The sequence below is a fragment of the Carassius auratus genome, chromosome 10 (assembly GCF_003368295.1).
Source record: "Carassius auratus strain Wakin chromosome 10, ASM336829v1, whole genome shotgun sequence".
NCBI classification, from domain to species: domain Eukaryota; kingdom Metazoa; phylum Chordata; class Actinopteri; order Cypriniformes; family Cyprinidae; genus Carassius; species Carassius auratus.
The window spans coordinates 20,135,827-20,149,189 of record NC_039252.1 but is presented as its reverse complement, the minus strand read 5'-3'; the positions used below and the strand labels follow the sequence as shown (position 1 = coordinate 20,149,189).

At 35.1% G+C, this 13,363-nt stretch overlaps 3 protein-coding genes across 3 annotated transcripts; 1 reads left to right on the top strand and 2 right to left on the bottom strand.

Annotated features, from left to right (window-relative positions):
* Positions 1-2,423: 2,423 nt before the first annotated feature.
* LOC113110237 (stanniocalcin-like) lies at positions 2,424-5,127 on the bottom strand. The gene is made up of 4 exons (XM_026274322.1): positions 4,787-5,127; positions 4,418-4,560; positions 4,094-4,305; positions 2,424-3,275 (listed from the first exon to the last, which is right to left on the bottom strand). The coding sequence occupies exons 1-4, from the start codon at positions 4,896-4,898 to the stop codon at positions 2,993-2,995; spliced, it is 750 nt and encodes a 249-aa protein (XP_026130107.1). The 5' UTR covers positions 4,899-5,127; the 3' UTR covers positions 2,424-2,992.
* Positions 5,128-7,757: 2,630 nt separating this feature from the next.
* Positions 7,758-9,299, top strand: LOC113110236 (EKC/KEOPS complex subunit Lage3). The gene is made up of 3 exons (XM_026274321.1): positions 7,758-7,867; positions 8,069-8,197; positions 8,399-9,299. The coding sequence occupies exons 1-3, from the start codon at positions 7,782-7,784 to the stop codon at positions 8,511-8,513; spliced, it is 330 nt and encodes a 109-aa protein (XP_026130106.1). The 5' UTR covers positions 7,758-7,781; the 3' UTR covers positions 8,514-9,299.
* A 172-nt stretch (positions 9,300-9,471) lies between these two features.
* Positions 9,472-13,265, bottom strand: LOC113110235 (ras-related protein rab7-like). Its single transcript, XM_026274320.1, has 6 exons — positions 13,044-13,265; positions 12,342-12,414; positions 12,105-12,231; positions 11,303-11,521; positions 10,543-10,671; positions 9,472-10,474 (listed from the first exon to the last, which is right to left on the bottom strand). Exons 2-6 carry the CDS (start codon positions 12,392-12,394, stop codon positions 10,385-10,387), a joined length of 618 nt encoding a protein of 205 aa, XP_026130105.1. The 5' UTR covers positions 12,395-12,414; positions 13,044-13,265; the 3' UTR covers positions 9,472-10,384.
* Positions 13,266-13,363: the final 98 nt, after the last annotated feature.

Sequence of the window (13,363 nt, the reverse complement as noted above, 5' to 3'; positions counted from 1 at the left end):
AATGTCCTAGTGGTTTTTACAATAATGATTTTAGATTTTTAAGTAAACCATTTTTTGGTTTACTTTCCCACTTTGCTTCTTGTCAGCAAACAGTCCCATCAAAATAATGGCAAAAAAAAAAAAAAGTTTTGTAGTTTATTATTACTTAAAGATAAACTTTGTTCTACACAAATTACTAAGAAGTTGGTAAATGCCTTACTGCTTTCTCAAGTATACACTCACATTTTGTGGAAGCTGTAGCCTAATAAACCTTTTATAACCTTCCTATATATAGCACTAGAAAATACCTTTTCAAGTTCTTGTTTTTGTTCTATAACATACACATAAAATGTCAATTCTGAATCTGTTGTGTACTTTAACATTTTAAGTAGCTACAGACTTTAGTATTGAAGTTCTTATGTAACAGCTTGTTAAAACGTTGTCACATTAGTGAAATTCTAGCAGCTAAAAAGGTCCACTGTCTATTAAGCAATGTGAAGCACACCTCACACAAGTCACCTTCAGTGGTCAAATTCGGGGTGACAGGCCTGTACCTGTTGTTGAACTAAGGAAATTCTTCGTCCTCCAGCGAATTTCCTAAAAAGCGTTGATTCCTGTTTAAATGACTGGATTTCGCACGAGAAAATTCCAACAGTACATTATGGCACTTTTAATTCTAAAAAGAAGAAGAAACAAATCTCAGTGTTTTTCAGAAAAGCAAGTGTTGATTTATGAAGAAAATTATGATTTAGCATTGGGCCACTTGAAAAGTAGGCTAATTATAGCCTCAATAAATTATACACATTCAATCAAACCTAAAGGACTCTTAGCACACACACTGATTTCTGCTGTGTAGATGTTGCTTTTTAGTCATTTTTGTTCTTTCTCTTACTAATATGAAAATCTCCTCTTTTAAAATGAGTTCTATTAAAGACATTTTCGACACTGTCTGCACACACTCAGTGTTTTGAGCGCTGTCTCCTCGTTGAGGTGTTGGTGATGGCCCCGTCACTCATTGTGTTTGTTTCTAAGCTCTCGTAGTTTTGGTGTCAAGGTGTCTTGACACCTGTTTAGCTGTGTGTCTGTGTCTGTGTGTTTACGATAGGGCTGATGTGCTGACACGTTTGATCGAAAAAGATATTCAGCCTTCCAGTTTTCAAAGTACACATGAAACTGCATTGGTGGCAAATATTAGAAAAGACAGCAAATAATACAAATCTATTTATAGACCATTCATGAAAGAAAACAGCCTACTGAAAGAGTCAGACTATGATGTGCATGGAATAAAAAAATCACATTTAATGAGTGTTCATGTGCCAAAATAAGATATGACCGCAGAATGAGAGGGTGTTCATATTTTATACTAGCTGTACAACAGACAATTACTTTATTCTTTTCCATTGTCTCATAAACACTAACATACATTAGAAGCTGTAACTTGATCGGTCTGTCTGCTCTTTCCCTCATCATCATTTATGCAGGAAAGACTAATTTAAAGCCTTTGTGATGTTACTTTAGGATAATAACCATATTGTCTGTCTGTTTATACCAGTTGTTCCCCATGTGTTCCTGTTGCACGCAAAACATTTAAGATCAAATTAAGAAACGTTCTTGCTTTCTAGGATCACTTGATTAGATGTTTATTTGTTTGGTCTCAGTTAGGCAACAGCTTCAAACCACTTTTGTTTTGGGCAATGATTCTGGGAAGCTCGGAAATTGGCTTTTGTTTTAGAAAAGCATGCGGTTAAAATCATCTCGTCAATGACATAATGTATTCAATGCAAAGGATCAAGGTCGAGATAAATGAACTGTGTCTTCACCCACTCCTGACCATGGACGCCACATATATATATATATATATATATATATATATATATATATGGGGGAAATACTTAATGTTTTCCATTTATGATTAGATTAAGTACACACTTTTTGCATAATTTGACCAAACTGCAGCTTGATCATTGAGCAGGATTGTCATTTAGGCAATCAACAATACATGTTTTTTTATATACTGAAGAACAGAAAAATTCAATATTTGTGTGACATAGCCTTTGTGTTGTGTTACAAACTTTTTATTTAGTATATAACTTTTCTTTTAGCTATGAAAATTGTGTAGTTCTAACAGGCCTACGAGATGATCTCTAATGTAACGTAAAAGTAACAAACGAATATGAAAATACAGTTTCAGTGTTACACCTCATTGTTAGGGGAAATGTGTGACCATAAGGAAAAGAGTGTTTTGTCAGGTACATTGTAAGAGCACGACGTGTTTGAAAGCAGCGCCCCCTTGCGAACACAGTAAACATTACGCTTTGCTGAGTTTAGATTTAGATTCTATATAAACAGTATAATTTAATGGATGCTTTTAGCAATATCATGGTAAGCAATGAAAGATGAAACAAATTAGTATATCAGGAAGTTTTATTTCTATTCAAGCACATCAACTATACAATAATCACCAACATGATAAAAGTACGCCCTTCTTGATCCTATTATTATATAATATTTCCCATGACCAGCATAGGAAACATATCTGAAACATATCCAGAAATAAGTAGTTTTTTCTCTCTTAAAGAATACAGTTCGTTTAAGATCACAATAAACAATAATATACTTTATAAATTACATTTGGTAGGAAAAATAAATATAAATTATTTTCAATGTATACTAATAAATACTTCTGTCCTGCAAGTTGATTCAGGTGACAGGTTTCCTTTTTTTCCCCAAACTTTCATGATAATATCCTGCACATCACAATTTAGCCTCTCTTGCATAAGGCCATAAACCAAAATTACAATAAATATTAAGACTCTAAAACATTTTCTTTCTGCTATAAATGACATTGGCATGTACGTTGAATGTAATGCAATTAAAGAATCAAGTAGTTGTTGGTTTTTGTGAACTAAGCAACGATTTACAATGTGTCCTGTAAGAAAACTACATTTTTAATGCACTACTAACTATCATCTTCGCATGATGCATGTTGCAAATGGAGAGTGAAGATGTGAATCTAAGAGCTCCCTTCAATTGAGCGTTTCCTGGCGAAGAGGTGCGTGGGGTCCCTGTTGCGCAGGTTGGGCTGGATCTTGAACATGGGAGCCCAGCGGAAGCCAGTGTGGCCCTCCACTCCAGAAGACCCGGCGGCAGCAGGTTCGGGTGGGCAGGGCTTGTTTTGAAGCAGCTGGAAGAGTGTGGCCATATCAGGTCCGAGTCTGGCCACCAGCCCGGCTCGCACCACCTCCACGGTGTCTGCGTCGCACTCCATCAAGCTCTGCAGAAGTGTGCTGTAGTACCTGCAACACCAAGGAATGATGCTTTAGAATGTACAGTTGAATACTGTTAACACTGTTAATTCTGTTAACATTTACATTTAGCATACATATTTGTATGGTGTTCCTTTTTCTGAGAAACACAAATTGTGGCAGAATGTTTCTTAAAATTCTTTTTCATTTCATTTTGGTAAATCTCCAAAAAATATAAACATTACCTAGCACCATAAAACAAGTTTGACTTAAAGTTCATCATATATGGAGCCAGAAGATTTATAATATAGTACACAATATCAAACTTATTTTAACGTGACAACAGGCTTCCGCTGTCGTTTGCTTCCAGTTATTTTAGTCATACAAAAACAGCCCTTTAGGGTTCTTGCTATTGCAAACTGTTATTTCATATCATATATCTTATAATTTAAGGTATTATTTTATTGTAAACTGGCTCGATAGAAATACTTTCACCCTTTACTGCACTAGGAAGTCTAGCAGATTCAGAAAATAGCTTGCATCCTCCTTGCAAAATAATATAGAAAGTGTATTAATGCATTTATTACCTTACATTGTACAGTATATTGCATTAGGATTTTTATCATTTTAACACCTTATAATTAGTATATTTATTTTTACAATTATGTGTATCATTGGTTTGGCAACAGATTATTGCATGAAAGTAAAAATGAACATGAACAAATAGTCTAGACTTATTTATTGCTTTGAACTGCCATCATATAGAAAAAAGCTGCATTAAAAAAATTAATTTTGAGTACCGAATTTTCATATGTGTCTACTATCCCTGTAAGACTATGGACCAATTCGCGCACATCAATCAAGTATACCTGTTTGGGAAGTGGCTGGGCACCTGGACCACGTCTCCGATGGCCTCAGGGTTAGATCTGGCCACCTCGCAGATGTCAAGCTTCTTGTAGCATTCCTCCTGCACTTCAGCAATCATCTTCTGGAAGGTGGAACAGCGTTTGATGGTCTGGAAGACCTTAGAGGTGATACCGTTGGCGATGCACTTGATGCTCTCTTTCACAAACGTCTTACCCTGGAAAAAAACGAACATGACTTGCATTCAGGGCTCTGCTTGCATTGCATTAGGCTACACAACCGAAAAGTAAAAAGGCATCATTTGGATTCGGGTCAATGAGCGTTTGTACCTCTGTATTGAAAATCGCAGCAGTGTGAAAGAAGGTGTTGCAGATCTCATGCATGCCGTCAGTGTCGCAAGTCGAATTCTCCAGACATGCAAACGCTGCGCAGCCCACCTGCAGAGCACCGTTCAGACAGCGGGCAACCTCAGCTGGAGGAAGAAGATAAATACGTTTTTAGGAGGTACTTTTGTTCAAAGAAGTCTGAAAGTAGACATTTTTACTAGATAGGCAGTCCTTAAAGTTGCTTAGATATTGCTCAAAGGTGAAGTTCTGGAACTGAACATACAACCTTCAGTTAGTAACCATCCTAATTTGCCCATGCACACTCTAAAAAACTACAGCAGACAATTCACTAAAGGAAATAATACTACTTACTAGGGCTGTTGGCAGAGAATCGTGCTCGTCTTGGTTGTGCAGGTTCTTGATCTTCTCCGAACACAGATGCAACCAAAACAAGGAGTAAAACAAATCCGCCTTTAAGGAGCATGTTTGCACTTAGAACCAAACCAAGGACTCAGAACAGGAGGAGTTTGCTGATTCTGTGAGTTTGTGCTTCAGGTTGACGACAGCCTCAGCTTTATACAGATCTTCTGCTGAGCTTGACGGCTCATAAATCCCCATCACCACCAATCAGAACGCAGATTCCTGGAAGCTCAAACTTTCCGTATCTTCATAAATATTCACGGGATGATATCAATGCAGACCCACCTGATATGATTTTATCTCCAGTTAGATATTTAAACTTTCGTTACAGCACATTTTGAAAGCTGTCATCTGTGATTTAGATAAAAAAAGATATACTTATTGCAAATACTGTCCATTTTAAAGTTGCACCTTATACACTAATAAAAGGTTCTAAAAGAGAGTTTTTTTCCTTCTTCTTATTAATGTAAATATCTGAAGAACCTTCTTATGCCACAGAAAGTGTCCATTGTTGTTAAAGGTTCTTCGTGTTTGTTTCTTTAACTTTTAAGAGTGTAGCAAATCTAAACTGTTAAACACCAATCATAAAAAACAATCTCAGATTTCTTATGTTTCTAAATGATGTGTGGTTTACATTCTCATCTTGAGGATCTTGATATACCCTTTCAGTAATGATATAGAAGATAAATGATTTTGCCCTCAGGCAGGCCATTCTCAATGAGACCTAATGAAAGCAGCTACAGTGCATGTTTGGTTTGGATTTAATTTGACTGATTTCAATTATGCACATCTTTATTATTTAATGCTTTAAGTTTAATTTCTTATGGTAACCTAAGGTAAATGTGCTAAAGGTACAAAACAAGCTGTTTTTAAATATGCTGAGGGGTTTAATGAAAACAGACATATGTAGCTTGTAGTTGACTAAGCATCCGTTCCCATCGTTTGCAGTGCTGGGTCTGACAGAGAAGTGTTTATCAGTGTCTAATCAGTGGATGTCGCAAAGGCTTTGGAGGAAGTGATGTGTTTTCCATAATGAATTTCATTAGCCTAAAGAAATTTCCTCCCCTAAAGGGTTAATTACACTGATAATGATCAAAGCGCTCACTGGTTTGTAGACTAGTCTACACTGGGCTGGAGACTTTGCTATTTTGGTTTTATTACCTTTGTTCACACAGGTTCCTGTTTGTTACTATTGAAGTAGGGCAGGAAAGTCACACCCACATCTTTACTGAATAACGTGAATGAGTGGTCTAAAGAATAAACACACACACACACCATAGACCTGTAATTTTCCAAAAACCCATTGACTCTCAGACTACATGGAAATGCCTATCAACCATTTCTCCTTCATGAGAGACTGAAGTCAAATTTACCTGATTTTAGCCAACATTTAGGGGGAAAAGCTAAAATGTGTTTATGACATCATCACGTGCAGCAGGTATGGATTTTTTTTTCTTAAGCAGTTTGATGTTATAGATGTTTGTTGCACAACATCAATAAATTCATCCTGAGAATTCATCACTATTCAGTCAGTTTCCAAAAATGAGGAAGGAAAGTTTTCATAGAAGAAAGTGGGCTCCAAAAGTCTTGAGATGGTTTTGGTTTTCCAATTTAAACCTGGAAATAAACTGAAAATTGTAGAATTTTGAAATGTACAAAAGGAAAGATGCATTTGTTGAAATGAAACAGATATACAGTGTTAATAAAAATAATTAGCCAGTAAATACACTTGAGAGATCTAGAATTTTTTTTATTATTATTACAAATTATATTCTGAAACACTTCAAATGTGAAGTGAAATGAACACGAGTTTTACTGTTTGTTAGTATTTTGTCTCACATATTTCTTTTTAAGTTTGATTACATTTTTGATTAAATGAAACCAAACACCTAAAATACACTATTAATACATTAAATAGCAAGCAAAATATAGTGGGATTTTAAAATGCTTTCTTTTTGTATAGTTTTTTTTTATTGCATATTTTTATAGCAACTTTTCAAGTGTGAAGCTGAATTTGAAGAATTATTATTAAATTATGGAAAATTATGAATTTCATAACCTCCTAGTACTTGGTTTTACATATTTCGATTACATCATGTTTCCTTGTTTTACATGTTCAAAATCCATTTTATTTTCTGTTTTAACTAAGGTGTTTGAATCCCAAATAAACAAAACCCAATGTATAAAAATAATTGTCAAAATAAAATAAGTATATATCTAAAAAAAATATATATATAATAATATTCAGACGAACAAACAGAGGACCATATAAAGATGAAATAGAACAGAAGTGACTTCTACGTTACATATTTCTTTATATATTACGTTGTATGCTTAGCACATTGTTTTCTAGCCTAAATAACAGGCCTAAGTTCTTTTAAGTATTCAATCCTAAAGACATATGCAACAGTAAATGAAAAACAGGAAACAAAATAAGCTTATTAATATTACTATTATAATGGTCGTTGTAAAAATCACGTCGCATCATAACATAGAGAAATGGAAAAATATTTATGTTTTAAGATTTTAGAGATTAAAGCATGTAATAAAAGATGTTCCGTTGTATCGGACTTACCTGCAGTAAAAATCACAAATATTATTATTATACTATTAATTACAATAATTTAACAAAATAATATAATAATAAAATTCTTATCAACGCGTGATATTTATGTTTTAAATAACTTTTTGCTACTACTTTTGCAACTGTATTTTTTAATAGATTTTATTGTCCCAGACGATCTAAAATATGATCATTGTAAAAAAATTTTTTTTTTTACATATGATAATCTAAACCACGTGTACAATAATCTCTTAACATAACACTGAATATAAGAAAACATTAAACATTTTTGTTAAATGCAGGATTTATTGCAAAATCAAATCGATCTTTGTCGAATGTTACTCTGTGGAAATAAAGTTTATATTTTATAAAAACACGACGAAAATGCCGCTTTCAATCGGAAGCCTTACAAAACATGTCAACATGGCGGCTTGCATGACTGAGAACGGTTCAGAAAGAAAACTTGAATTGTATCCTTTTACTGCTGTTCCTAAATGTTAAAATAATTAATTCATTCTGCTTTTATATCTTATGATTTATTTAATCTTTTACAGCTCTTACCTGCTTGCACTGCTGGATTTGCTCAGTAGCACAGTAGATCGGTAACTGAATGAGAAATAGGGGTGGATGTTTTTAAAGTACTATTTGCTTTAACTTAAACAAATCATCAGCTTTTTAAAGGTCCCTTTCCCATCCGAGAGAGAGGCAACTATCGCCCTGCAGTCTCTATCTCCTGATCCTGAACCCAGGAAAGGAGGAATCACTAAAAACCTGGATTTATCAGGACAAACGCTGTCTGTGTGAGTTACACCACATGGACGATCACCTAAAAAAAAAGTTACAAATAGTTGTCCTAATTTAGATTTAGGTCGACACACTTTGGCACACTGGTTTAATTCCCCCAACCACAATTTGTGATAGACATATGTGTGTTGTTTAAATTTATGGAATATTCCTATTATACACAATAAAACATCTGATTATTGCTCATGTCTTTATAGGAGATGGACCGCAGATGAAGCTCGTATTCTTCGTGTTTCTGTAAGTTCATTCTTGGACCATTTGTGTCTGGTGATGGAAACTATGGATGTATTTGGACCGCCTGTTTCACAATGACACTCCGAGAGACAAATAAAAGCATAAAGAGGAGAGATGTCCAAGAGAATCATCATCTGCCATGTGTTCAAGTATGGACTGCGAAGACTCAAAAAGCATAAAGAATTCGCTTTTGCTCTGTTTGAGAAGTGCAGCACTTCATAATGTCTCAAGTCAATTGTTTTGAGTTGTGTTAAAGGAATAGTTTACCCAAAAATTTAACTTGAAACTGAAAAATTACTCACCTTCAGGCTGTCCAAGATGTAGACGAGTTTGTTTCTTTTTTGAAACAGATTTGGAGAATTTTAGTATTACATCACTTGCTCACCAATGGATCTGCTGCAGTGAATGGGTGCCGTCAGAATGAGAGTCCAAACAGCTGATAAAAACCATCACAATAATCCACACAACTCCAGTTCATCAATTAAGTGTGTTTGTAATATTGTTCTCTCCAGTGGAAAAGTGGAATACGCTCAGATCAGTTTACAAGCAAATACAGTCCAAAACAGTTCTAAAGAAATATGAGAATCCTTTGAATTCTGATGCAAGAGGACAACAGGGACAGTTAATTAGATTATTGTGATGTCTTTATCAGATGTTTGGACTATCATTTTGACGGCACCTATTAACTGCAGAGGATCCATTGGTGAGCAAGTGATGTAATGCTACGTTTGTTCTGATGATCTTGGGTGGCTTGAGGGTGGGTAATGTTTGTGTGAACCGTTCCTTTTAAGTTTTTTTGGTGTAACAGAAGCCAAAACACAAGATCCAGTGTTTTGTCATTTGAATAAAGATTTATTAATAGAGCATTGTTGATGAGAGATGATTTAACAGTGTTCAAGGAAAGGTGTTTGTTTTATAAAAGAGGGACAAATGTGTTTCTATTGGCAGACATCACTAAGAGTTTTTAAATCGAAATCATCTACAATACTGATTGACAGAAATAAAGACATTTAAAAAATCACATGGATTCAAGGGATGTCAGGACTCGCTCTTCAATTTCAGCTTTCCTTCGCATTTTGTGCCTTTATTTGACCTACATCATACCCATAATTTGGTCAGTGAGATGAGCCGTTAGAAATGTCTACTACATGAACATAGAAAAATAAAAATAAACTGTAAACTGAGTAATTAAACAGTATGAGGTCAAGACAGGAATTAATCATTAATTTTACATTCATCCATTAAAACTGGGGAAACGCTTTCATTCGAAGTGAAAGGAATCGTGTTGCATTGTTAAAATGATTGCACTTAATACTTCGTGAGCTCCCAGATCCCCAAAGCATTCATTCGACACCACCAGCCTTTCTGTACTGAAGACTGTACCGTGTAGGTGGGTCTCCTTAGGCACAGACTTTGACTATTTCTTTCTAGCTTTGGCAGCTCTTAAATTCTGCTGAAGATTTGATATTGTGACATGCTGGGCTGTTTATTTTGAATGTGTGTGTGGTTTTAGCTAAAGAATCGATTTAAGTTGAGCATATTAAAGGATTTGGCAAAATAAAGGAATTTCAAGGAAGTGTGACTGCTTCTACATCTTAAAAAAAAAGAAAAAAAAAAGTAAAAGGCACAGACAGACATATAAACAGGAGACCAGTCTGAAAGACTATAATCTGCATGGATGAAGGAATTAACAAAAGCAGAAACAAAAAGAAATATCACTTGTAAATAATAGAAACAACTATCATGTTTAATCTTTCTCATAGAAATAATATCCTTAAAAGTGATGCTGTAGCAGGGCGTTTCTTTAAATTCCTAACAGTTCTTTACATACAAGTTTGGAAAGGAAGGGTTTTCTTCTGAATGCTGGATGTTTTGCACATTGAGATCGGTCCGCCCCGCACTGGCTCTCCTCTGCCTCTCTGGTCCCCTCTATCTCCAAGCGTCCCGTCTCAGCAGCTGCAGCTGTCACCAGAGGACACGGGTCTGTCATCTCTCAGTTTGATCTGGTCTGGGAAGTCGTACGTCTCCACCTCAGACTCCTGTGAGATGGATGTACGTTAGCATCAGAGTGGAGGTGCTGTTATTGGACATGTCAAACGGTGCGTACCTGTTTGAGGGCATTGCGAGCGATCGTTTGGAAAGCTTGGTCCACGTTGATGGCCTCTTTTGCACTGGTCTCAAAGTATGGGATATTGCTTTTGCTCTGACACCACGCCTGGGCTCGTTTCGTTGTCACCTGCACAAAGGCGATTAACTGGTCAATACAGTAAATTGATACATGGCTCATCCAATCAGATTTTAAAATCAATGTTATTGTTAAAATAAAAATGTAGATTGAAATAAAATCTAAATTTATTTCAGATAGTTGCCAACATAACATTTCTAATTTTCATTTAGTTTAACTTGATATATAAAAAGATTCAGACTGAAATAAAATTAAATACAAATATATAGATGGTTTCAACGCCAAAAACAAACAAACATTACTGTGCACGCTTTTGTTGCCCAAATATAACTTCCAGTAGACTTCTACATAGAATCAATAACAACAGATTCTATGACTTCGACATAGATTTAATAATATTAAACAAAAATACTTTGTGATAATTTGTAAGATAGAGTATTTATAGGTGACTTAAGGAACATTTTAAGTGGACATCAGGCAGGATAAAAACCAATAAAATGACAAAAATACCATTTTAATTACTAAAACCTCAACTAAATGTTGTACATGTACAACAATCATTATAAGACAACAGAAGAAGACCGTGTTTAGATGAGATGTAGAAATTAAATGGGGGTTTTCCTCTGAGAATTTGAAGTCAAAATGGAAGCATGAAACTCTATGAGGCTGAGAAAAGGCCGACCTGTCTGTTCTCCAGGTCGATTTTGTTGCCGAGCACTACAAAGGGGAAGTTCTCTGGGTCTCGAGGGCTGGCCTGAATGAGGAACTCATCCCTCCAGCTGTCCAGGGTTTTGAAGGTGTTCGGTGCGGTCACGTCATACACCAGCACGCAGCAGTCTGCCCCGCGGTAAAAAGCCACACCCAAAGACTGGAAACGCTCCTGTCCTGCCGTGTCCCAGATCTGAAACATGAGCCAGGAGAATATTACAGTGCTGCATCATTTGCATTTAAAGGGCCATATTATTAGAAATCAAAATGTCCTTGATATATATATATATATATTTAAAAAAAAACGGTTTCATTTTTAGGGTTGTCAGGAGGGTGACACACCGTCATGAAATAATAATACAAACAAATACATTATATACTAAATATTATTTTTCGAAAGACTCAACTAACATTGTAAATGGACCTCAGGTAAAAAAACTAAAATAAAAATGAATTAATAAATATTAATTATGCATAATTATGCATTAATAATTTGAATTAGATATTTTTTTTTCAACTTTAATTTTAGTTAGTTATTTTGTGTGTTTTAGTAATTGTATTACTTTCAATGTTTATATTGCTTTATTTATTTATTTTAGTACTTTAAATATTAAAACAAATTGAAAATAAAAAAAAAATGCTTTCACTTAGTTGCCAAAACATTTATTTCTCAAAAAAAAAAAAAGGGTTTAGCTTTAATTTATGATGGTGACCCTTATTTATATATTAATATATAATATGCTAAATAAAAATGGATCACATCTAAAGACTAGTACCTGCATCGTCACCAGTCGGTCATCCACCATCATCTCCTTGGTAAGAAAGTCTGCACCGATGGTGGCTTTATACTGATTGCTGAACTTCTTATTGACATATTGATTCATCAAAGAAGTCTTCCCAACCCTGCAGCACACAAATTCAAGAGCGATTATAGTATAATCGAAGATTATGTATCTGAGAACCTAATTAAATAACACTGTCAGGCATCATTGGAGCAGAAGGCCAACACTTACCCAGAATCCCCGAGAATGATCACCTTCAGAAGCACCTTTTTACGAGAAGCCATCCTTGTGGACTAAATTGTGCCTAAAAAACGATAAGATCATTTGTGATGCCACTTTAATATGTAATTAACTGATTTAGTATGCAACCTCCGCAAATGACATGCAGTAACTTTGATTGCCAAACACATAAACATGTAGAAAAGGGAAGGTCGCACGATGTCAAATCTACCATACTGAATGTAATATAAAGCGTGTCATTAATAAAAAAGAGAACCCTTCGCTTTTATTGACAATAAAAAGATAACGTTACTTGTTGTCAATGTCAGTATAAGCTTTCAATTCATGCTAACCAGTTGCAAATGTCCTGTCAGTTATTAAAATATCAGTGTTAAAGTTCAAAATACTTTTTTTTAATAAATTAAAATTATATACAGAACAATCTAATGTTTTCAAATGATCAGTTTAGCTTATGGTTTTGTGCTAAGGCTAAAAGCTAGTTAAAACTAGCACAAACGCAACCGTAAATTTAACACATTTAACTTACACAGGTTATCTATATAAATAATCACGTTTAATACTCTTAAAGCGTTTAAATCTTAGATTATTGTTATTTTAGAGCTTTTAAGTCATGAAGTGTTTCAGTATTTTACACTTGTCACTTCTGTTGTGTTAGCGAAGACTAACTAGCATGTTAGCATGACAAAAACTCACTTTCTGAGGAGAAATCCCAGCTGAGACTCAACAACCTTCTGCTGTCATACAACAAAAACAAGCCAACACGACACCTCCACCGTCTCTGGTCGACTCGGGACGCGCTCTTTCGGTCGTGTGGCGTGTTTTTGGACGTTGTCACGGACAGTTCAGCACATCCGCCTGTAATAATGAGCCGCAAGCACTCCCTCCCTTCACTCAACACCCATCATCTTTATGTCTGTAAACGTGAATGCAAATACAAATGCAAACGTGTGTTATCTATCTCTGTCGTGCTGTTTATATCAGATAAAGAAAACCCATCTTTTTCTTAATAAGTT

Coding starts and splice junctions, on each gene's coding strand:
- LOC113110237 (XM_026274322.1), bottom strand. CDS start 4,898: ATGCTCCTTAAAGGCGGATTTGTTTTACTCCTTGTTTTGGTTGCATCT. Junction 4,561..4,786: donor ATTCTCTGCCAACAGCCCTA/GTAAGTAGTATT, acceptor TTCTTCCTCCAG/CTGAGGTTGCCCGCTGTCTG. Junction 3,276..4,093: donor CCCAGCCACTTCCCAAACAG/GTATACTTGATT, acceptor TTGGTGTTGCAG/GTACTACAGCACACTTCTGC.
- LOC113110236 (XM_026274321.1), top strand. CDS start 7,782: ATGCCGCTTTCAATCGGAAGCCTTACAAAACATGTCAACATGGCGGCT. Junction 7,868..8,068: donor TCAGAAAGAAAACTTGAATT/GTATCCTTTTAC, acceptor ACAAATCATCAG/CTTTTTAAAGGTCCCTTTCC. Junction 8,198..8,398: donor TCAGGACAAACGCTGTCTGT/GTGAGTTACACC, acceptor ATGTCTTTATAG/GAGATGGACCGCAGATGAAG.
- LOC113110235 (XM_026274320.1), bottom strand. CDS start 12,394: ATGGCTTCTCGTAAAAAGGTGCTTCTGAAGGTGATCATTCTCGGGGAT. Junction 11,522..12,104: donor ACCGACTGGTGACGATGCAG/GTACTAGTCTTT, acceptor CTCATGTTTCAG/ATCTGGGACACGGCAGGACA. Junction 10,475..10,542: donor CTCGCAATGCCCTCAAACAG/GTACGCACCGTT, acceptor TCCATCTCACAG/GAGTCTGAGGTGGAGACGTA.